This window comes from Erpetoichthys calabaricus, chromosome 10 (assembly GCF_900747795.2).
Source record: "Erpetoichthys calabaricus chromosome 10, fErpCal1.3, whole genome shotgun sequence".
In the NCBI taxonomy this organism is placed as follows: Eukaryota; Metazoa; Chordata; class Cladistia; order Polypteriformes; family Polypteridae; genus Erpetoichthys; species Erpetoichthys calabaricus.
This window is the reverse complement of record NC_041403.2, coordinates 76,942,323-76,968,199: the sequence shown is the minus strand read 5'-3', so window position 1 is coordinate 76,968,199 and position 25,877 is coordinate 76,942,323. Positions and strand designations below refer to the sequence as shown.

At 38.4% G+C, this 25,877-nt stretch overlaps 1 protein-coding gene across 1 annotated transcript in view; it reads left to right on the top strand.

Moving 5' to 3' along the window:
• The window catches only part of LOC114659171 (vitamin D3 hydroxylase-associated protein), a 45,379-nt gene that overhangs the window by 1,937 nt on the left and 17,565 nt on the right, over window positions 1-25,877 (top strand). Inside the window, exons 2-9 of the mRNA XM_051932800.1 lie at window positions 5,054-5,167; window positions 5,274-5,414; window positions 6,500-6,633; window positions 12,972-13,178; window positions 15,530-15,570; window positions 21,281-21,405; window positions 23,734-23,859; window positions 24,810-24,907. Coding sequence (XP_051788760.1) covers window positions 5,054-5,167; window positions 5,274-5,414; window positions 6,500-6,633; window positions 12,972-13,178; window positions 15,530-15,570; window positions 21,281-21,405; window positions 23,734-23,859; window positions 24,810-24,907 — 986 coding nt within the window. The remainder of the gene's footprint in view (window positions 1-5,053; window positions 5,168-5,273; window positions 5,415-6,499; window positions 6,634-12,971; window positions 13,179-15,529; window positions 15,571-21,280; window positions 21,406-23,733; window positions 23,860-24,809; window positions 24,908-25,877) is intronic.

Sequence of the window (25,877 nt, the reverse complement as noted above, 5' to 3'; positions counted from 1 at the left end):
TATAGTCATTAAATGTACTGTATATTTTTTTTCAGTCTCTGCAAGTCTGATTTATAAGGTGAACAGAAAAAATGTCATCATGCTAAAATTGGCAAGATGTGCTCAGATTTATTTTTTCCGGCAAAGATTCTTGAAGCTGCATTCGGGACTAACTGAAACTGATTGTTGGTGGGCGAGTTAAGAGTGCATTGTAGCAATCTAGCCGGCTAAGATATAACTGCAGTCAGTGTTTACCTGATTGTGAGTACAATTTAGACTGTTTCCCCTATTGCAGGGGTAGGCAACGTCGGTCCTGGTGGGCCGCAGTGGCTACAGGTTTTCATTCCAACCCAATTGCTTAATTAGAAACCAATCATTGCCAATCTCAGACCTTATTTAATTTTATGGCTTGTTAGTCTGTGCAATGTAAGGCTCTTATATCGTAGATTTTTTTCCTTTCCAAAGATATCATCCAAATGATATGAAGCCTAAAACAGATCATTTTCAGTTTGTCACATTTTTCTATTAAGTGTTTTATTAAATCAAACAGTGCATGATGAACACACACAGATGTAATTGGAAAAAAGCTAGCTGGAGAACTGCTGGCTGCTTTGTCTTTTACATCTTATTGCTAATAAGGAGCAATTAAAACACTGAATGCAGCAGTTTAAGATTAAAATAAGCAATTAAGGTTGGAGAACCTTAACAAGCGAGACCACTAAAATGAAGCATCAAAATGTCACTTAAGCAATATGTGCTTCATCAGCAATAATTGAGTTCTCGTTAAGGAACTGGGTTGGAACAAAAACCTGCACATACTGCGGCTCACCAGGACCGACGTTGCCTACCCCTGCCCTATTGGGATACCTGGCAGCAAGCTGCACAGAGAACGGTAAAATACGAGGGGGTTGGGAGCATGCGCTGACAGCGCATTGCCGCACCAACCACACGACGAACCATCTGGATTGGGACTCGAGTGCAGCAGGTGAAACCTCAGCACCACACTGAAAAAGTGGGAGGTTTTGGACCAACCCCCAAGTTGGAGGACTCAGGGCTGGATGCAGATTAATGTCATACTCCGAACAAAGCAGTTGCAGGTTAAGGAGTCTTGCTCAAGTTCCCAACGGAGTAGTCACTTCCGGCATTTACGGGATTCGAAACGGCAATTCAATCCTAGCGTCATCCGTAAAAATAAATAAATAATTTTTATATATATAATATATATAAAATAAGTGAACAGTTCACAATTAGATACACAATATTTAAAAATTAAGGAAAAAATTGGGATTATCATACTTCGCAGAGGTAAAGGGGTATTTTAGAAGGGTAGTTATTACATTCAATAATAAACCACAATTCTGAAATTATTGTATTATCTTTAACAAGAATTGTGTTAAGAAAGCTGTGGTTTAATTTGTTCAGTTTGGTACCCAATTTAATTTACAATCTGCCCACTCGAGCGCTCATTTAAACTATGGAATTAAGCACAACTATTTCAAGACATATTAACTCTCCAACATAACCAGATATATACCAGTTGTCTCATAATGTACTGTAGTAGACGCAGTATTCATATTACTAACACAGGCCAATATACAGATTCTACATACACACGGATTAAACCAACTTGCATTAATATTACACTACAATAATTTAACTTTATTGTGAAAAATGACAATTACAAATCGGGTAAAGGGCTAATTATAAGGGCAGCACAGAAAAATATGACCCACACTTAGAAATTCAGCGGAAGATAAATAAACTGATGTGTAGTAATTCTCCAATGATTTACCAATACAAAATATATTGCTGTTAAAAGCTCACTATTGCACACAAAACTAGAATATTCACTTAATAAGCCACCTGTCAGTTTCCATAGTCGTAGCTCGTTTAGATTCTGGTCGGCAGAGCAGTGTTTCATTAGTTTTCTCCGAGCTCGGTTTCTATAAGATAGCAACAATAGTACTTAATACTGCTAGATTGAAAGCTGACACTCCTTTTATTAGCACTCGTTTAAAAAGTGACAACAAAACCTTTTTCCCTTTGGGTGGGGCTACTCCCATCACCTCTCGCAGGTCACGGGCTTTGGCTTGAACCCGGTGTCTGTCTCTGCTAGTTAAGCTTTGACTTTTACAGCCGGGCTCGCAGGAATCCATCACATTATCTTGTGCGTACAACATACGGGTATTGTTCGGATAATACTGGTGTAAAATTTATCGCCTCGAGATATTACTTGTACCCATAAAATCTTGTTTGCACAAGATTAAAAAGACACCGCACCTTAGGACTTTAGGGGCTCCATAGAAGGTAGCTTAAAAAGAGAAAAACGCTTACTTTTGTGAATTCCCCCTTGGTATTAATAAAGTATCAATCGATCTATCTCTACTTCAACATGTTTCTTTAAATTTGAAGGTAAATTCTTGAAGGCATTTAGTTCTTTAAATGCTTGCAGGCACACTGCATTATATACGAATCTTTTGCATTTTATAGATTTGAATGTCAAATACAAACGTGGAAGAAGTGCACATTCATTTTGTGTATCTGTACCAAATAAGTGGATGGCTACGGCGCTGTTTTCTTCGAAGGATTTGCGTATTTCTATTGGTTGTATCTGAGCAACGCTGAACTATAACCTGTTGACCGCACACCCGATATGGCTCTTTGGGATAATTTAACAGGTTGGTCTAGTTAACGAGTAACAGGAACTTGCTGGAAATGTATTGTACTAGAGTAAAACGTTTAATATTAGAACTCACATTTAGTGGGGTAAAGGTTAAAGTAGCCCTCAGCGAAACTTACCAAAGTAAAATACATATAGGCGAAATCTGCTTAAGTTAAATAACGAAGTAAACCTCTTGAATAGGTTCCAACATTATGCAAGGTTGAATTTGAGCAAGTGTGTAGGCCAACACATTTACAGCATTGCTTAAATTAGTTAAATTAATTCTTTGCTTATGCCAATACATACATTTTGACATGCTCTTTTACATTTTTATTGCAGACTTTTTTTTAACAGTGATCCTGTTTAAAAAAAAAAAACAAAAAAAAAAAAACTACTGTATTACAGTGCTACCTCCTGAGATTTGAAATAAAATTAGTCCATTAAACAGAACTTGTGAATAGCAGATATGGGCACAATTTAAAAAAAAAAAAAAAAAAAAAAAAGGGAATTGCAGTATTAATCCATCCATTCAGTTTCTAGCATACTTGTCTATTTAAGGATGGTGGGGAGACAGAAGCTTGAACAGAATGTTAGTTGCTTGCAGAGCATGTTGGAGCGCACATATTAATACACTGCCAATTTAGATTAGTCAGTTAACCTAAAGTGCACATCTCCTAAATGGGAGGAATAAAGAGGGGGGGAAAAAACAATTTGTATTTTCAAACCCCAGATGATTCATGTTTATTGCCCTGGTGAAGCCTGTGATGATTTAAATCTTCAGTCTTTACCACTCAGATGTTAGTGACAATGACGAAACTCTCACATTGCTCTGGCCAGAATGGTCACATCCTCACATGCTAAGTGTTGATTGGCCTCAGAAGATATTTTCTTTTACCCGTATGCAAGGATTTTATACACTAATAGCATTTTGAATATAATGTCATTTTATTTTTTTTTAAACATTTGTGTGAATTATACTTTTGGTGGTAGGGTCAATTTCAATGTGCAGTTTGCATGTTCTTCCTGAGTCTTTGTATCTGCCCACTGACATTGCCAAGGTGTTCTGGTGATTCTAAATTGTCTCTTTTTAACTGCGAGTCTGTATGTGTGTGCATGAGTGGGGTCTGTGATGGAATGGTGCCCTTTCCAGGGTTGTTTCATTGTCTTTCACCCGGTGGTGCTAAAATATGCTGTGGCCTCCCATGACCCAGTAATGGAATAAACTGGTTATGTTTTAATATGAATTGACTTGCAATGTAATTTGAGTATTATGACTGCAATGAGATTTTTTTATTAAGCAGACCAGCATTTTGGTTCACATACAGTAGCTATGTTTAGCTCTGAAAAAAGTTACATTCTAACATGTTAAACATTTCACAAAAAGTATTATTATTATTTTAGGTACTTAATACATTACACATTTTAAGAGGACATTCAATGGTAGCAAGTTAAAAGTGAACAATAGTGTAAATTTTTGAATGCAGATTATTAAAATAATTTAAAAAGTCAACATTTAATCTTTAAATACAGAGCCATCTGTTGTAAGAGTAAAGGAGAATGAGGCACATATAGAGATGGAGTTTCAGTTGAAACCCCGATTGAATATAGAGAAAAAAATGTCCAGATGAAAAGAAAAAGAAACAATTGTCATCTTCCAGATAGGCTTTTCTTTCTCAGCTGTGGTTTGTGTAAGCTTTTCTGATGCTTGCTAGTCAAGTGATGGGGAAGAGGACATGATCAGCCCGAGCTGATGTGACCTCACATATCTACTGGTAGAAATTTCTCTGGGAAGAGCAATGGAAGCTGCTGTTATGGACTTTGTAAGCTCTTCTCCATTCCTGACTTTTTTCACTTAATTCAAGCTAAGAAACACACTCCATGAAGTGCTTGTGTTTGACACTGTCTGCCAGTTACGAAGTCAAGGAGAGCACAGTTCATAAACATTCAACTTGATACTGCATCCGAAAATTATTGTTTATGATTTTAAATACCTGGGATGGCATACTATTTTATGTATATCAAAAGGAACCAGAACTGTTTGTCCTCTTTGTGTGTGTTCATAATTTGTTCACAAACACTTATTTAATTTTAGATACAAATAATGGCACTGAGGAGTACAAATGCTATGTAACTTAAGTCTAGAGGCTTGAGTTTATATAATAGTTGGGTGACTTCTACCAGTGTAATTATGTGGAAGAAAATGTTTTCAGATTTGAATCGGGCAGTCTGTCCAGTCTGTGGAGCAACCTTGGATACATTCTGCAACTCTTTGATCTACTTGGTTGGGCAAGCCTTGACCTTTATCAGTTTTTATTGATGAACATACTTAACTGTTTACAAAAAGAAAAAAAAACAGCTTTTGTTTAAACTGTGCTAACAGGTTGACTTTCTTAATTCTCTCTTTATTTGCAGCATTCTGAGATTGATAGGCAATCCATTTTATCACTACCAATTACAGAACTGAGCGGAAAGTTGAAAAATGGTCATCTTTCGGCGGAGGCAGTACTTTACTCATACTTGGAAAAGGTATGAAATGTTCATAGCTCTCTAGAATGTTATAGAGTTGGTGAGATTTAGAAATTGAAGGCCAGCTGTTCAAAGTGAAAATGTCTATTTTCTGTGCCCTGACCAGGCTCTGGAGTTGCAGAATGAAGTGAACTGTGTAACATCCTTCCTGCCTGAATGTCAGGATCAACTGCAAGACCTTGAGAAATACAAAGATGGGATTCTTTTTGGCATACCTGTCAGCATAAAGGAAAATGTCAATTTTAAGGTACTTTACATGGAAGCTTGTTTTTTATCATTGGACTGCTGGGGAGCTTTTTGATTTCAAAGATTTTCGTAACAGTTGACCATCGGAATCTTTGTGACCCCACACACACACATACATTCTCATTCTCTCTGTCTCTACAGTTTGCTATTGCTAACATCTGGAACAACCTGGAAAGTAAAATCTTATGGTTGCTGTAACAGGCACATTTAACATTAAAAAGAACCTGCAGTAATGGTTTATTTTTGGTATTGTCTGAGGCAAATTGACTAGGTGGATGATTTCTGAATTTCTTGGCAGCATTTGATGGCTATGTGTCCTCTTTTGATGGTAAAGCTTCAGTTTTTTACACCTGAACTTTTTTAGGCTGATACCTATTCTATTCGTGCATCTTGAGCAGTTTGAGCACTTAGACCTTTAGTTTTTAAAGAATACTTCATGTTTACTGTAAAGAATATTTCATCTAGTGTTCCGAAGTGCTGACTTTGTTTCCATTCAGTAGGGTTGAATGTATTTAGTGCCATTTGATTGGTAATGTTTCAATATGGCATATTAATCATCACTATTTTTGTGACGGTCAAAAGACCAGGCCACCTCTGTTAATAAGTGTTTCTTATTTTGCTTAGTGTAAGTCAGGATGCTTATATGTGTTGGCTCTGCAATTGCACTCTGTCCTGGGGTTGTTTGTATCTTGTACTGAATTCATCCAGCCTATGCTTCATACTCCTGTGACCCTGAAATGGTTTAAGTATCCAGAAATACCAGGCTTATAACTAGGGATCTGTTTCAGTCATTGAAAATAGAAGTTTAATTTATAATTGAATGTCTTTCCCCTGAAGATTCATTATGTTTGTGTTTTTTTACACAGCAGGGATGCCAAACTTTGACTTGGAGAGCTATTACATTTGTTATATGTTATGTATATAGTCATCTAATGCAATTGCACATACTGTGACTTCCCTTGGATTTTATTAAGAGATTATTATATTTTGTTTCCATCAGTGCAGATAGGATATAGAAATGGGATAGTATTAGCCATGCGGAAATATTATCCTTGGCAATTGTGGAATCTGTTTCTGTTTTTTTAGGGTCGAGACTCTTCATGTGGCTTGTGTAATAAATTAGGCTGTCCAGCAGCAGAGGACAGCGTGATTGTTCAGGTGCTGAAGAAGCAGGGTGCAGTTCCTTTTGTCAAAACCAACGTACCTCAGAGCATGATGAAGTAAGAAGCCTCAACCTATTTTTCTTTGTACTGTATAGTTTCTGGACAGGTTGCAATTTCTACTCATTGTTATATTTGTATCTGAAGCAATTGTATGGGCTAGGACAGTGTGTGTCGAGTGATTCAAGAAAGATGCGTTTATTGTTCTCCACATGTATTATTAGACAGAATTGCTGTGGAGCCTACAAGGTGATATTTTCCTGACATCTATCTGAGTCACATTACAGTAACACAATGATTATTTTTTGTTTTGAAATATTAAGCATTGTAAAGTATTCAGGAGTTCATTCAAATAATAATGAATAAAAATGTTAAAAGTTAATATTTAAACTATTAACATAGTCAAAATATGTACATTTATTACTTAGACCTTTTACTGTTACAAATAAATCTGCAGCATTGCTAACTTTTAAGATTTTGTCATCTCTATTAATGAAGAACCCATTTTATTATTCAGTAAAATGCATTTCTGTAGTAAAGTGAAATAAAATGCACTTTTGCATTCCTTCAGTACATTAGAGGTTCCTTAATCCATTTAAGTGCTTGTCCAGTGTTAATCCAGTGGAGATGTAGTTATGATAGCTGGCAGAGGTTTCATTTTTGGCACTGAAAAAGTCATAGCTGGAAGCATTCACATTCCCAACTCCTTTTGTGGGATCTGTGGGCTGAAGCCAATAACAGGGAGAATCAGATTACTTTGAAAGACCCGTAGTGGTAATGAATGTAATAGTAGAATGATGAACTCTACTGGCCTCCCTGGAGAGTCACGCTAGCTTATCAATTCTTGAGTACCAGAAGTAAATCTGAGTTGAGCACTCTCCTGTACGATCATTTGCATGTTCTCTCTGTGACTGGATGGTATTAATTTATCACAGGGTTGGGAACTTTTTTTTTTGATTTTGTTATTAAGTATCGGGTAAAGATGTTGTTTGCTTTCTGCAAAAAGATCATTTAATCCAATCAGAAAAGTGTAGCATTCATCATTTTTCTACAACATTTGTGTTGAGTAATTTACATGTCTTGCTAGGTACATGATGTGAAGCTTAAAATTTATGTTTACATTTGTGTTCAGGGCAGTTCATTTTCAGCTTTAAAATATATTTGATTTAGCTTTGTAATAATAAAGCTTGTGTACATTTCTAGCTTTAAAACAATGACCAAGACATTACACCATAGACCATTTACATATGTGATCACCCACATTAGAATGAATGACAGCAAAACAGAGCAAATGTCAAAGTAATTAACATAAATGTATGGCAGAATAAGCCATTTAACATTACAGTTGAGATAGAACCAGTTGAAAATGGAGGAGTGGTAATCAAAAAATCTGGTTAATAACATACTCCCCACTCTCTATGGTTGGTTCTGAAGACCGAGGCCAACTGACTACCCGTCCCTCTTGGGCATTCTGTATTACAAGTATGTGTTCTAGGCAATTTAATCTTCTTCTTCTTTCAGCTGCTCCCGTTAGGGGTTGCCACAGCAGATCATCTTCTTCCATATCTTTCTGTCCTCTGCATCTTGTTCTGTTACACTCGCCTGCATGTCCTCTTTCACCACATCCATAAACCTTCGCTTAGGCCTTACTCTTTTCCTCTTCCCTGGCAGCTCTCTTAGCATCCTTCTCCCAATATACCCAACATCTCTCCTCTGCACATGTCCAAAACAACGCAATCTTGCTTCTCTGACTTTGTCTCACAACTGTCCAACTTGAGCTGACCCTCTAATGTACTCATTTCTAATCCTATCCATCCTCGTCACACCCAGTGCAAATCTTAGCATCTTTTAACTCTGCTACCTCCAGCTCTGTTTCCTGCTTTCTGGTCAGTGCCACCGTCTCTAACCCATATAACATAGCTGGTCTCACTACCGTCCTGTAGACCTTCCCTTTCACTCTTGCTGATACCCATCTGTCATAAATCACTCCTGACACTCTTCTCCACCCATTTCACCCTGCCTGCACTCTTTTTCATCTCTCTTCCACAATCCCCATTGCTCTGTACTGTTGATCCCAAGTATTTAAACTCATCCACCTTCGCCAACTCTACTCCCTGCATCTTCACCATTCCATTGATCTCCCTCTCATTTACACATGTATTCTGTGTTGTTCCTACTGACCTTCATTCCTCTCCTCTCTAGAGCATATCTCCACCTCTCCAGGGTCTCCTCAACCTGCTCCCTACTATTGCTACAGATCACAATGTCATCAGCAAACACCATAGTCCACAGGGCCCCATTGCCGATCCCTGATGTATTCCCACCTCCTTCTTGAATGCATCCATCACTCCTACCGCAGACCTCACCACTGTCACACTTCCCTCACCACTGTCACACTTCCCTCATACATATCCTGTACAACTCGTACGTACTTCTTTGCCACTCCCGACTTCCTCATACAATACCATAGCTCCTCTCGAGGCACACTGTCATATGCTTTCTACAGGTCCACAAAGATGCAATGCAACACCTTCTGGCCTTCTCTAAACTTCTCCATCAACATCCTCAGAGCAAACATTGCATTTGTGGTGCGCTTTCTTGGCATGAAACCATACTGCTGCTCACTAATCATCACCTCACTTCTTAACCTAGCTTCCACTACTCTTTCCTATAACTTCATGCTGTGGCTCATCAATTTTATTCCCCTGTAGTTACTGCAGTCCTGCACACCCCCTTATTCTTAAATATCGGCACCAGTACACTTCTTCTCCACTCCTCAGGCATCCCCTCACTTTCCAAGATTCCATTAAACAATCTGGTTAAAAACTTCACTGCCATTTCTCCTAAACACTTCCATGCTTCCATAGGTATGTCATCTGGACCAACAGCCTTTCCATTTTTCATACTTCCTCCTTGCTAATCCAATGCACTTCCTGATTCACTATCTCCACATCATTCAACTTCTTCTCTCTTTCGTTCTCTTCATTCACCAGCCTCTCAAAGTACTCTTTCCATCTGCTCAAATCACTCTCCTTGCTTGTCAATACGTTTCCATCTTTATCCTTTATCACCCTAACCTGCTGCACATCTTTCCCAGCTCAGTCCCTCTGTCTAGCCAATTGGTACAAGGTCCTTTTCTCTCTCCTTAGTGTCCAACCTCTCATACAACTCATGATACGCCTTTTCTTTAGCCTTCACCACCTCTCTGTTCACCTTGCTCCTTATCTCATTGTACTCTTATCTACTTTCTGCATTTCTCTGACTATACCACTTTTTATTTTCTTCCTCTGTATACTCTCCTGTATTTCCTCATTCCACCACCAGGTTTCCTTTTCCTCCTTCCTCTTTCCAGATGTCATGCCAAGCACCCTTCTTGCTGTCACCCTTACTACATCTGCTGTAGTTTCCCAGCTGTCTGGTAATTCTTCACTGCCACCCAGTGCCTGTCTCACCTCCTCCCTAAACTCAACCTTGCAGTCTTCCTTTTTCAACTTCCACCATTTGATCCTTGGCTCTGCCCTCACTCTCTTCCTCTTGATCTCCAACGTCATCCTACAGACCACCATCCTATGCTGCTTAACAGCACTTTCCCCTGCCACCACTTTGCAGTCTTCAATCTCCTTCAGATCAACTCTTCTGCATAGGATGTAATCTACCTGTGTGCATCTTCCTCCACTCTTGCACGTAACCCTATGTTCCTCCCTCTTCTTAAAATACGTATTCACCACAGCCATGTCCATCCTTTTGGCAAAATCCACTATCCTCTGACCTTCTTCATTCCTCTCCTTGACACCATACCTACCCATCACCTCCTCGTCTCCACTGTTCCCTTCACCAACATGCCCATTGAAATCCGCTCCAATCACCACTTTCTGTCCCTTGGGTACACTGTTCATCACTTCATCCAACTCACTCCAAAAATCTTCTTTCTTACCTATTGCACACCCAACTTGCGGTGCATATGCACTAACATTCATCATCACACCTCCAATTTCCAGCTTCATAATCTTTACTCTGCCTGACACTCTTTTCACCTCCAGATCACTGTTGACATACTGTTCCTTCAGAATAACTCCTTCCATCAACACCATGATAGAACAATTTGAATCCACCTCCAATCCACCTGGCCTTACTCCCCTTCCATTTAGTCTCTTGCACATACAATATATCAACCTTCCTTCTCTCCATCATATTTGCTAACTCTCTCCCCTTACCAGTCATACTGTCAACATTCAAAGTTCCTACCCTCAGATCTACTCTCTTTACTTTCCTCCTCTCCTCCTGCCTCCGGACATGTCTCCCCCCTCTTCTTCTCCTTCAGCCAACAGTAGCCCAATTTCTGCCAGAACCCTGTTGGCTAACAGTACTGGTGGCGGTCGTTGTTAACCTGGGGCTCAACCGATCCGGTATGGAAATTTGTATTGTTGCCTGCATATTGATTTGCCAAAATTTTACACCGAATGCCCTTCCTGACATAACCCTCCCCATTTATCCGGGCTTGGGACCAGCACAAAGAAACATACTGGTTTGTGCATCCCCTATGGCTGGGCAATTTAATATGAAGAATAAATCCTAGCATCCTTTGATTCCAAAAATCCCACTGTCTCTGTGCTTCTTCCCATGTGCAGAATAGCAGCTTGGCAAAGTAACAGTGAAATTAGGTGCCACAGCAAAATGCAGGATACTTTTATTTTATTGATTTTTTTTTCCCCCTTGTAATGTGGATACATTATAGGTATTTGTAGTTCAGTTTATTAAATACTAGCTGTCCCCCGTGGTTCTGCCGACGTAGTAGTGAAACGGGACAAATTTTCAAATTTCAATAAAAAAAAAAAAAAAAAGTAATTTTGGCCAAGCGGAAGTTAAGTACGCTGCAATGTCAAATGTTGGCACTGTATCTGATCATGTTCAGTTCTAACGGGAGAGCAGTCCCTGCGTGGAAAGAAAAGCATGTGGCCGTGATATCTGTGGCAATCTGCAGCTAACCTCTAAAATACACATAGCCATGATCTATCCATAGATCTGCCTCTCCAAATCTTCACTGACTCACCACCAAACCAGTCATGCTGAACGATGTTACAGGCAGCATAACGTTCTCCACAGCTTCTCCAGACCCTTTCATGTCTGTCACATGTGCTCAAGGTGAACCTGCTCTTAGCTGTGAAAAGCGCAGGGCGCCAGTGCCTGGTATTCTATGGCAAATGCCAATCGAGCTCCACAGTCCTGGGCAGTGAGCACTGGGCCCACTAGAGGATGTCGGGCCCTCGGGCCACCCTCATGAAGTCTGTTTCTGATTGTTTGGTCAGTGACATTCACACCAGTGGCTTGCTGCAGGTCATTTTGTAGGGCTATGGCAGTGCTCATCCTGTTCCTCCTTGCCCAAAGGAGCAGATACTAGTCCTGCTGATGGGTTAAGGACCTTCTACAGCCCTTTACAGCTGTCCTCGAGTAACTGCCTGTCTCCTGGAATCTCCACCATGCCCTTGAGACTGTGCTGGGAGACACAGCAAACCTTCTGGCAATGGCACATATTGATGTGCCATCTTGGAGAAGTTGGACTACCTGTGCAACCTCTGTAGGGTCCGGGTATCGCCTCATGCTACCAGTAGTGACACTGACCGGAGCCAAATGCAAAACTAGTGAAAAAACAGTCAGAAAAGATGAGGAGGGAAAAATGTCAGTGGCCTCTACCTATTAAACCATTCCTGTTTTGGGGGTCGTCTCACTGTTGCCCCTCTAATGCACCTGTTGTTAATTAAATTAACACTAAAGCAGCTGAAACTGATTAAGAACCCCCTCTGCTACTTAACTGACCAGATCAATATATACTCTGATTAAAAAATGTTCCTTTAATTAATATATGCAGTATATAGATAGTGTAAGACGTAGCCCAGCCACAGACAGACACGACAACGCAGTGTCCACAACACACAAGTTTATTTGTACAACAACTATTTACATATATTTACACAGTCTAGTCCTTGGTTCTTCTGGCCACCTCCACTCCTGTCTCGCAAGCTCCATCCTTCTTCCACCCGACTCCAGCTCCCTGATTGGAGTGAAGCGGCCCCTTTTATCCCGTCCCAGATGTGCTCCAGGTGCCTGGCGATGAACTTCCGGCAGCACTCCCCAGTGTGGTGGAAGTGCTGCCCTTGCACCCGGGCATAAACCATCCCTGGTCTGTCAGCACTACCTGCTGTCCCCCAGGGATCAAGGACCAACCGGGTACCCAGGAAAAAGAAGTGCCATTCTCCTGTTTCCTCCTTCCCCGAGGCATCCCGGCGGGGCAGGGTTCAGGGCTGTCTATCACAATAGATTCTAAAATATTCTGTACTTAATGTAAAATGCAATTTTATATATATTATTAGATGGTCTATTTTAACTATTTTTTTTTTCAGCTATGAGTGCAGTAACCAGATTTATGGACAGACATTGAACCCCCATAACCAACGTAAAACTCCAGGAGGCTCATCTGGTGGAGAAGGAGCTTTGATAGCTGGAAGAGGTTCCATTTTGGGCATTGGGTCTGACATAGCAGGAAGCATTCGTATTCCTGCCTCATTTTGTGGGATCTGTGGACTGAAGACAACATCAAGACGAATCAGGTTACTTTGAAAGATCTGGGTTATTAGTGAAAATAATATTAGAAAGATCAACTCTAATGGCCTCCTTGTAGAGTCTTACTGCCTATCTAGTCCCAGAAGTAAATCTGAGTTAAAGAAATACTTCACCTAAAAACATGTTTATTTTATTTACTCCATATAGTTTACAGTGATAGCTAAAATTTTTTTTTAATTCTTCTTTTCATGCAGAAGGGAGATAAAAAAGTTTGATATAATGGAATGTAAGGGTGACCCATTATCTCCAATAACAAATGGTGTGGAAAAACAGCTATGGGGGGAAAAAAAAAATTCTCACATTATTTGTGTTGCGTAATCCACATGTCAATTATTCAGTGATATGCTCAAAATTGGTTGGCACTCGGGAGCGGATGTTTTGCAAAACTCCCAGCCAGGGCTCTCTTCCCAGCTGCCTGCTATTACTACAGCATATTTGCAATATTTGCTAAAATATTGTTAAGTATATACTTCAGGAATTATCAGTGCACATCATAAACAGGAGGACTAAAGCCTCCTGGGAACAAATGACCTTTTGAATTAAAGATAGGACTCTTGACCAGAGAATAAGGGGGAGAAGTCAGTCATTAATTCAGAAAGTCAATCCCTTGAGACTTTAGATAAAATGAGCAGTCTCGGTCACATTCAGGCATTATGAAGACATACTGCCCTTGGTATAATGGTGCCCCAATAGCATTTCTTTACACACTTGTGCTGCATAATTCGTTGGCTGAAAGTATTTATTATGCCCAGTTCGTCAAGACAATGAGCATCATTGTTCATAATGGCACTCAGTTTTGTTTTCATTCTCTCCTTTGCTTCTACCTCCAGGGGGTCAAGAGTGCTTCTCACGCCTGACCCTGCCTTTTTAGTTAGCTTATGATTCAATGAAGTGATGTTCCTGGACCAGAACAACACAGCATTGAAAATAGCATTAGCCATCACAGAGTTTTAGAACACGTAAAAGATGACACTACTCATTAAACATGCACAGTCTCCTAAGAAAAAAATAGTCTGTTCTGCCCTTTATTATATAGTGCATCTGTGTTATAGACCTGACCAGGCTGTCATTGATGTGACTCTAAGTGTAGTAGTGCACCACTTCTACATCTATTACCTGAATAGTGACCAAACATATAGAGGCTCTTGGTGGAGCAATAGTCAATAGCCCAGTTTCTTGGTTTTGCCGATGCTAAATTGCAGACAATTCTTTCTGCACCAAGGAACAGTTCTCCACCTGATCCCTATATTCTGTCTCTTTACTCCTTGTCAATTAATGGCATTTTTTTCCATGCCTTTTTCCTTATCATTAGAGAATTTCTGCAAGTGACATGGCCTGGCTGCGGTGTGCTGGTGTCCTGCCCGGGATTTGTTTCTTGCCTTGTGCCCTGTGTTGGCTGGGATTGGCTCCAGCAGACCCCCGTGACCCTGTAGTTAGGATATAGCAGGTTGGATAATGGATGGATGGACATGGCCTGGTGTTATATTTATAGTCTGAGGTGTACAAAGTGAATGGCAAAGGAGACAGGTCTGTTCCTTATTTTGCTCCAGTGTTGTAGGTCATATCAGAGACACAGTCCTTGAGCCTCACAAACTGCAGACTGTCTGACAGATAGTCCATTATCCAGGATACCTTAGGCTCATCCACATAGATACGCTGTACCTAAGATTGCCCCTTAACACACATGGCTTGATGTATTTTAAAGCAATTAATACTCTGATGAAAAATAAACTCCCTAAGAGTCACATTCCGCTACTGTACATACTAGCCATGATCTATTGTAATACTCCTTAATCAGTCATCTTTAACCTAAAGTACTAAAGACGTATACTGTGTGTGTTTTTGGAGAGCCAAGGTTATACAAGTCATAAGTTGCTGATCATTGTTCTAGAAAGTCCATTTTGCTCCTATTTTACTGAGATGGGTAGTCAGGTTGACCAGTGATACTCTTTGTCTCTCTTTGAGAGCCTGCATTGCACCTGCTCTTAGCTGGAGACACTCTAGGTAACAGAAAATTGGTGGATTGATGGTATTAAATATGGAATTGCAGTCACATATTCGTAGTGGATCAAGTTAAGAGTAATCCGTGTACCTTGCAAGCACATATTTGGGATGAGGGAAGAAACCTGAGTTCTTTGAATAAAAGTGCAAAAGAGACTGGTTGAACATGTGTACTCCAAACGGACAGGAACCAGACTGGGTCTGGAATCTAAGTCCACTGGGCCAGTGAGGCAACCGCATAGTCACTGCACCACCCAGGTGTCCACAACTCTTATGCAGTTTCATTCATACGTTGAACTTGATGTGATTTAATATATTTTGTATATATTTTTTATAGTGGCATTGGTGTTACTTCCAGTGTTCCTGGAGCGCAAACAGGTAAGCCTGATGTGTCCGTCCTATTAAAACTCATACTATTTAAATATGATGCTATGAATGCATGGGGAAATTAAGCATTTGATACATAGCTACAGTATTTTTTTAATATTTCTGTATATTTCTATGTGATACAATATCAAATTTGGAGCTTATGAAATATTTGAGAAATCATCAGCACCACATATATTATATAGTTCTAATGTCATTAAGCATCAATAACTGCCATTAAGTCTGTCATTCTTGCATGTCATACATTTTTCTGTATTTACACCTATTCATTCTAGTGTTGTTAATGTTCTATTTTTTATTATCTTCTTGTTTATTATGGTTTATTATTAATGTTGAGGTCTTTGTGATATAGCGGGTCTGCGGCTTCGAGAGAATGGTAGTTTTTAAATAAATAAATCGCTGCACTCTCGGCTTAAGAAGAGGCCGTGGTAGTGAGGCTGGAGCAGATCCCAGGCTTGGGCTTGGGCGTTTCCACACTGAAGTGCGGAATCATTCCTGTCCATAATTGATGCCAGAAGCTGCTGATCGCTACACCTTTGCTATGTCCCCATTATAAATAGGAGAAGCGCGAGTGCGGAGGGAAGAAAAAAAGAGAAGGACCGAGGTTAAGGGACAAGAAGTCTGGAGAATTAGAGAGCTGGGCTCGCTGTAGTAATTGCAGACAGCTGGGAAGAGAGACCTGGCAGGGTGTTTGGCCAGCACCCGGGGGCAGATGGATTGGGTCACTCCTGCTGAGTTATTCAGAGGAGCAGGAGCGACCAGGATCGAGGATGGCTCACCGTGGAAGGCAGTGAGAGTCGTGGAGGCTTGGGAGGGAGTCCCAACATGAATACCCTGGACGTTGGGGAACCCGAGTCTCGGTCCAGCATTACGGCTATATGTAGCCAGGGGATGGAAAGCTTTCGGACTAGTTTTTAAGGCAGTTGCACCTGCTGAAAGGGGCAACTTCTATGCTGCTAGGCCTAAGAGGGCTAAGCAGAGGAGCCGTCGGATGAAAGGTGAAGGCACCGGGATTTTAAGAGACTCCTTCCAGCCTGTTGTTTTTAACCTCATTTTAATTAAATTTATTTATTGAATTTTCACCCTCTGCTTTTATTCACCCTGTTTTTATGGATTATTTATTAACTTTGTGAAGCACTGCACTTTAGACACTTTTTTGTTTTTGTTTTTTTGTTTAATAAAAACATTTGCACCTTTGCTCAGTTTGATTTTTTTTTTTTTTTTTCCCCTCCCCATCTGCCAGTTCATTCGGTTACATTACTGACAGTGGTGGGTTCGTGGGCTCCGAAATCTGGAAATGGGAGCATGGAGCACCCGTACCATAAGTCTTATTAATACTATCTTGGCAAAAAGTAATTTAGTTAACATTATCTGTTCAAACATTTTTCTGAACCTGCTTAACATGCATGTCTTTAGAATAGGCAAGGAAACAATATTCTAAAAGTAATACCACATTAGCCCTGTGAGAATACTCTACATGGAAAGACTAGGTGAAGGATCACACCTTATGTCCATGCATGTATAAGCTAGCAGCATTAACTACTCTGCTGCTCTACCAACAGATGAATATATTTTGATATTGAAAAAATATCACTAATGAGGTTATCATGTTGAATAATTAGATAATCTTAGCATTGTTGTTTTAACTGACTTACTATACAATAAGTAGACAGTATGTGACATGGTGGCATAATGGCTGTCTTGTCTCTCTTACCAGGACTTATGGTGTGATTCCCAATCTAATCCCTATCTCTGTCGACTTTTTATAGTCTTCCTGTGTGTGTGTGTGTGTCTGAATGTATTCTTTTTTTTCCTTTAGGTAGGTTCCATAAAAGAATCTTGTTAGTCTGAATTGTGGTGGTATAACTACAGTAAATATGATGTAATTTAAAAATGGGTTGAACAATTAAAGTAAACAATTTACAGCTTCGAATGAACTTAGACTAGAGTATTGGGTTGTTTGGTCAAAGCATATCGTGTGCTATGATTCTTCCTGATCTTTTAATATTTTGGTAATATTTTTTATTTGTGTATTGTATGCATGTAGGCTTTTATTAATTTTTTAAGAAGTCTGAAAATCAGGCACTTTTATTTAAGTATGTTTGTAATCATGAAATGTTCTTTGACTCTGCAGGCAACATTGTTAATCTGGTGCTTTATTCATTATTGCTCCAATTTTAGGTTTTGCATTTTCCTATTTCTTATTATTATGATTGTAAACATGCAAATGTACAGTTTTAATTTGCTATGACCAAATTATTTGCTTTGATGAAAATTATATGTGTAGTATTGTCATATGTTGGAAAACATTTGAAATTGCATCCCACTCTTAGTTTGCAAACACTTGAAAAGCCATTGTGTTAGAATTATAAGCTCATCAGCTAGATGAACAAAGTTATGGATTCACAACATGTACTGCAACTCAATAACATCATATATATTTTTTCCTGAAGCCACTAAGATTATCTTCTTATGCTCCTGAAAATAACCAGTTGAAAGCAGAAAAAGTAGAACACACCAATATTTAAGTGTGTCACACTATAAGCTACATATCATATTTAGAAGAGTTGGTCATCACATAGAAATAAACTACCAAGCTGACAGTTAAGTATTCCTGTTGTTTCCACATACAGTTAGGTCCATAAATATTTGGACAGACAGCTTTTTTTTAATTTTGGTTCTGTACATTACCACAATGAATTTTAAATGAAACAACTCAGATGCAGTTGAAGTGTAGACTTTCAGCTTTAATTCAGTGGGGTGAACAAAACAATTGCATAAAAATGTGAGGCAACTAAAGCATTTTTTTTTAACACAATCCCTTCATTTCAGGGGCTCAAAAGTAATTGGACAAATTAAATAACTGGAAATAAAATGTTCATTTCTAATACTTGGTTGAAAACCCTTTGCTGGCAATGACAGCCTGAAGTCTTGAACTCATGGACATCCCCAGATGCTGGGTTTCCTCCTTTTTAATGCTCTGCCAGGCCTTTACTGCAGCGGCTTTCAGTTGCTGTTTGTTTGTGGGCCTTTCTGTCTGAAGATTAGTCTTCAACAAGTGAAATGCATGTTCAATTGGGTTAAGATCAGGTGACTGACTTGGCCATTCAAGAATTTTCCACTTCTTTGCTTTAATAAACTCCTGGGTTGCTTTGGCTGTATGTTTTGGGTCATTGTCCATCTGTATCATGAAACGCCGCCCAATCAATTTGACTGCATTTAGCTGGATTTGAGCAGACAGTATGTCTCTGAACACTTCAGAATTCATTCGGCTGCTTCTGTCCTGTGTCACATCATCAATAAACACTAGTGTCCCAGTGCCACTGGCAGCCATGCACGCCCAAGCCATCACACTGCCTCCACCGTGTTTTACAAATGATGTGGTATGCTTTGGATAATGAGCTGTTCCACGCCTTCTCCATACTTTTTTTTCTTGCTGTCATTCTGGTAGAGGTTGATCTTGGTTTCATCTGTCCAAAGAATGTTTTTCCAGAACTGTGCTGTCTTTTTTAGATGTTCTTTAGCAAAGTGCAATCTTGCCTTTCTATTCTTGAGGCTTATGAGTGGCTTGCACCTTGCAGTGCAGCCTCTGTATTTACTTTCATGCAGTCTTCTCTTTATGGTAGACTTGGATATCGATACGCCTACCCCCTGGAGAGTGTTGTTCACTTGGTTGGCTGATGTGAAGGGGTTTCTCTTCACCATGGAAATGATTCTGCGATCATCCACCACTGTTGTCTTCCGTGGACGTCCAGGTCTTTTTGCGTTGCTGAGTTCACCAGTGCTTGCTTTCTTTCTCAGGATGTAACTGTAGATTTTGCCACTCGTAATATTGTAGCAATTTCTCGGATGGGTTTTTTCTGTTTTCGCAGCTTAAGGATGGCTTCTTTCACCTGCATGGAGAGCTCCTTTGACCGCATGTTGTCTGTTCACAGCAAAATCTTCCACATGCAAGCACCACACCTCAAATCAACTCCAGGCCTTTTATCTGCTTAATTGATAATGACATAACGACGGACTTGCCCACACCTGCCCATGAAATAGCCTTTCAGTCAATTGTCCAATTATTTTTGAGCCCCTGAAATGAAGGGATTGTGTGTTTTTAAAAAAAAAAAAAAAAAAAAAAAATGCTTTAGTTGCCTCACATTTTTATGCAATCGTTTTGTTCACCCCACTGAATTAAAGCTGAAAGTCTGCACTTCAACTGCATCTGAGTTGTTTCATTTAAAATTCATTGTGGTAATGTACAGAACCAAAATTAGAAAAATTTGGACAGACAACATATTTATGGACCTAACTGTAGGTATGCCCTGTTAAAATGTTCTTAATCCTCTCCCAAAATGAATACATTATTAGAAATCTTTTGAAGACAAACTGCAAAGTTTATGCTTGTGCTATCCTTAATTAGTTGTTACTTTACACTTCCTTATAGTGATTCAATTATTAATAATAATTTCAAAATGCAATGATGGTGATGCTGTAGTGACTATTCATGTAAAAGTTCATGCTGCTGTTTTATATTTTTGATGTGCTTTCATGATGTTTTGAATGTTGATGCTGCTCTGTTTTATGACATACAGTTTATCGTTCATGCATTTAAATCCCAACCCTAAGTGCATACTCTTCAGTTTTAATGTTGTCTTTTAGCTTACATGGATTAAAAGCACACATTAAAGATGCTAAAGCTAATTAAATTTTATGTATGTAGATGTTATTTGCTTATGTGAAGCATGGTTAATTCCAAATAATTCCACACGAGATGTACTGATCAAACACCGAAGCAAATGTGAATGTTATGACAACACTATATATTGGATTTCCTTGGCCTAATTTAACAATTTCAGATTCAGAATTTCAAGGGAGAGTTGGATTCAGTTATCACCAAGATGCAATTCAGTACACTAATGTTATTTAACATTGAAAAATGTATGATTACTGTTCTTTAGATATGGAAATAATCTAAATACTCTCAAATCAAACGAACGTTGCTTAATGCAAAACCCAAGTATTGAGGCAGGAAAATTAATAATAAGACAGTTTTTAATGAATACAGCATAGAATCAACATCCATACATAAAAGGGGAATTAACATTACAGATCACTATGCCCATGAAGTTTGATTCTAATATGTGAGGGTTATGGTGTAGTTATAAAGTTAAAAAAGTTTAAAAAAAAAAAAAAAAAAAAAAAAGTACTGTTTTCATTATTTAAGCATTTTTTCAGCAAGTGCACTTAAATTCTTGAATCTACAGTATACTTGGTGAATTTTAAGTTGGTAAAGAGAGTTTTTAGAAATATCAAAACTTAATCTTGCTTGGCTTGATGATATGTTATCTATGCAGCTGTTGGTGCATCAAACACTTACCCAGCACAGGCAGATTCTTGATGTTTTATTAAAGTACTTTGGTCAAAGTTGCTTGCAGCTTTGTAGTTTTTAATTTTTAGTTTAACTGCTAATATTCAGCTCTGTAGTTATATATAAAAATGTGTTGGTTACATTTTGCATGCTTTGTGTTTTCCTGTTACACCTGTTGTGTTAAAAGAGCTTGAGGTAGATAATTGTCTAAAGACAAGTGCCCCACCTTGCGCAAGAGATATTAGATTTTATTGTACACTTGTTTAAACTTTGTGAGGAGAACTATAATCTCTTGATCTATTTTAAATATGGTTATCTTTTTTTTTTTTTTTTTTTTTATAACAGTGCTTATATCATCTGGTCCAATGGCCAGAGATGTGGACGGCCTTGCTCTTTCAATGAAAGCGTTGTTGTCAGAACACATGTTTTATCTTGACCCGACTGTGCCACCATTATATTTCAATGACCAGGTAAAAAGGATGATATCTCATGTTATATTGGTGTTTTTCACCCCTCAAAATAGGGGTCAGTAATATGTCTGTGCTAATGTACATCCCTGTAGGGGACCAGTTGGAGCAAATGTTGAGGTATTTTAGGTTCTAGCACATCCATTTCAGAAAAACATTTTACTAAATATAGTGCAGTTTGGCAGTGCTAATTTATGATTTTTCATAAAGAAAACTAGATCTTCTAGATCTTTCACACAGAGTATGATAGACTTTACACAGAGAATGACAGATACTGTACATGGTAGATAGTAAAACTTTGGAGACACTCAGGATTTGACTAGATATTAATTTGGAGAATTAAAGTGATTGTGATTGGCAAGATTGTTGGGCCAAAATTGTTCAAATGTTCTAATTTTTCTTGTACTTTTATGGTGTAATACAGTATACAGTCTACCTTCAAGGAGTTTTGTTTATGAAAATCACCTAAGTGTTTTTTTAGTGAAGTGAATGGAGACCTTGAATGAGAGCAATATACTGTGAGGCCCCTACATTCATAGCTCACCTCTCTTAGTATTTGCTCTGATTATGCAAGGCTAAACAGCAGCAATTTATTGCCATCATCACTGTAAAAAGTCCTATTCTTTAAGCTCAGAGTTTGCAGGTATCCACTTATACAAATCTGTTTCTCTGTGTGAGTTTTCGGTGTTTTTTTCATGCAGTTAATGAACAGTAAAACCAGAATTTGGATGTAACTATCATTTGATCAGGAATTGTTGTCTTCTATTGACAGCACTACATGAAACATCATAAATGTAAATATTCTAACATCAGAATAGCTGATGTACAGTGTAACTGCATAGTTCTTAACCAAAGCAAATTCACATGTGTCCAACGAGGAGCACTAGCTTGTCGAAGGCACCAGCTTCTCTGCTGGGAATCACACTGTGGAAAGATTTTTCCACTTAGCTGCAACAGCAAATGATAACAGAATGACTACAACAGCAACAACAAAAAACAATCGTGAAACAAATAACATTTTCATTATTAGCTTGTATTAAAGGAATTTTGTAGTGTACAATCCAGGTCAGGCATTTCTGGGAGAATGCCCATTTGGATAATGTCAGGTTAATGTTCATGTAGTGGTCAAGACGCTGTGTGTCTCTCTCTCGCTGAGGCATTCTCGATACACAGGCTGCTGTCTCCTAACTGGGTATGGTTAGAGCGTGAAGAAAATGCTGGAGTACAGAAGACCCCAGGTGTTCCAGAATGTCTGGGGTCTAGCAACTGTGAGGTTCTCAAAATGCCTTTGTGTGACAGGAGATTTTGTCACTTAAGTGTAATATGTTTGTAGTACCTACAGGTTTTGCCACCATTTTTCTAGAAGTCTCAGCAAAACAAAACTACTTTTTCTGCCTTTCTCCAGCCAAAGCATAAGAAATTCTTTTTCCCGGCAGAACATAAGTAATACTATATCAAACATTTATATAGCCTAAGAATGCAAACAAAGACAAGCAATAAATAATAGAAAAGAAAACTGTAACATAGTGATAATAATAATCCAAAAAAAAGTATACATTGTATATGAAAGAATAATAATGTACAAATAGGTAGGCTAATTATGAGTTCAAAAGTATTAAACACACAGACCACAGCGATACACTGAGTATTGTTGATATTCACTGCTGCTTACAGCATGCCTGTTGAGGCCCGCTGCAGAGGCTATACAGTTTAAACACACTGTGTACAGCACATTGTGGGTGAGCAGAGAAGATGAGGCATCTGCAAAATAACTGGAAAGTCTCAAGAAGCTTCTCACTTTAGATGCAAGACCCATGAGGAGTTTTGAAAGTCTATTACCCGTGGAACACCAATGCAGATGTGTCTAGGAGTATTAGCACATTGTATTAGTTAATCAGAAAAGAATATTACTTTTTAAACTTATTTCTTTACCAATTTTTGATTGCTCAGAACACAATCCGAACACTTTTTCCTGAACAAGAGTCTAGCATGTCTTTGATAACTTAAAGACAGAGAGAAGGCACAATTACGAAGACCTCAGTCTTTTTCGTATAAAAATAAATGTTGGCATTTTTGAAAGGGCCTAAGACATCCATGGGAAATTAGCATTGACAAATGCAATAAGCAGTTTGTTTGCTAAAAGTGTAATGCTAAACTGTACTACAGTCTTATCTGAACCATGTCTATGTGGATTGAAAAAATATGTATAAATAAGGCAGCATGACATGTTTTCACAATGCTTTTGAGCCAGCCTAAGCTGTCCTTTTCAGATGTGTTAGATTGAAACTATTGGCAGTACAAAAAGTGTTTCTTTTTTCCTTCTAACATTAGATATACACCAGTCGTAAAGCACTTCGAATTGGATACTATGAGGTGGACAATTTTACAAAGCCCTCCCCTAGTATGCAGCGCTGTTTCTGGGAAGTGAAAGAGCTTCTTGAGAAGTCAGGACACACAGTAAGTGCAAACCAGAAGAATTTGTGTTGGAAAATTTACAAACATATTCTCTGTGCAACAATAAACATTAAATTCATTGTCTAGGTATCGTAACTGGTGTTTAGCTCTTATTATGCAGGATTGCCATCAACAACAAATTAGTTAATATTTCCAGATCATCTTCTTTTAAAATGGGGACACTTTATTTTAATTATTATAGATTTCATTTTAAACATTAGCATACATTTCTGCATTTATCTATCCATTCCTTTTCATAACAAGTTTTTCTCATTAGTTTCTATCCCACCTTTGTTATGATTTAAGGCAGGTACCAATTTTGAATGAATTGCCAGAGCACTCCCATGCAAGCACTTACAACATATTCATTTATAGCAGTTCATGTTCAAGAAAACCGTTATCTTTCTGGGCGTGAGGGCAAAATGGTGTAATCAGAGACATCTCAAGTGAACACAAAATGTATGCTCTTCATCAAACCAGTCTCTTGAAGCAATTTTTTCTGTTGTTTTCTGTGTTTTAAAGAAGTTTTCTGTGTTTTAAGGCTCCGAATAAGCTGTATCATTGGCTGTAATGATCCACAACTTTTTGTAACAGCTTCATTTGCGGATATCTGTCTTTGGAGCTTAAGAGGAAACCTCCTTTTCAGACTGGATTGTTGTCATGAACTTTTATTGCTTCTGATAATTTACTTATATCAGTGTTTGGACATTTACTTCTTACTATTTTTATCCTTTTTATTTTCTATTTTTTCCTCTGTTGAAATAACTGTGCAATTTATCATGCCATACACCTGTCATACTATTCATCTCTATGCAATAATTGTGAAGACAGACAGATATTAACGAGTATTTGATGGAGATTGCAGAGAAATTAACAATGAGATACAGTATACTGTATACTCCAAATTTATGTTTTGTTATTTTTAACACTTTTTTTGTTTGTTTTTTTGCTAGTTAGTTCCATTCACTCCTCCTGAAGTTGAGTATGCTATTCTACAGTTGACTGTCAGAGCACTCTTGGCGGATGGAGGGTCTACCTTGCTTAACAACTTGTGAGTAATTACTTTTGTGTTGCACCAAACAAAATAGCAGCATGATTAAGTTTACAAATAAGGCCTTTTATGATAATTTCTTTGCAAGTGTGGATAGCTGTTACCACAAACTATATGATCAACATATCTTGTACAGTTATATCTTGGAGGAATTGCAGGGTATCCACTTCAGTAAACCGATCCCCACCACCCAGTAATGTCTAGGGCAAAGCGTGGAGTACCTGAGCCAATGCTCCTTTGTCTCCTAATCAAGAAAACTTACCCTGACTTTATCATGCCATATGATTTTGAAATAAAGGGATTCATTTACAGGGCAGCACCAAGGCAATTTTGTACAGCACCTTAACTTTTTAAAACAGCTCGGAATGTACATAGAATCTTCATTATCCTAGAATCATTAAAGATAGATGTGAGTACAGTTTTAAGAAAAGAAATGCATAATGTTAGATTGTAAACAACACTTTAAGCATTCTCTATATGTCTTGTGTGAGTTTTTCTTGGGTACTGTTTTACAGTATATGGCAGTCTTTCTTCTCTCTAAACATATAATTTGGATGGACTTTAAACAGTTGAAAACAGATTCAAAATTCCATGACTGAAATTTGTAATGAGAGTGACAAAACTGAAAGTAATCATATTATGCCGTGGAAAAAGTAAAGATGTAATTGGGGGTAGTGCATGAAACTACCAGAGAGGAACAAGCAGGTACTCCTGTGATTAAGAATTTCTACAGAGGTGGAAAAAAATACAACTCCTTATTCATTAATTTCAAAAACACAAGTGTAGTGTGAGTCCCTGAAGGAAATTTTTTTTTATTATTATTGAGGTTAAAACATTGCCCAAATTTACATTTAGCATTATCACAATGAGTAATCACGCTGCATATTAAAATGTCATATTCATATATGGTACACACAGTATTACTGTATTTATTCCTTGTCTCTCTCCCATATAAACTGAGGAGAAATCC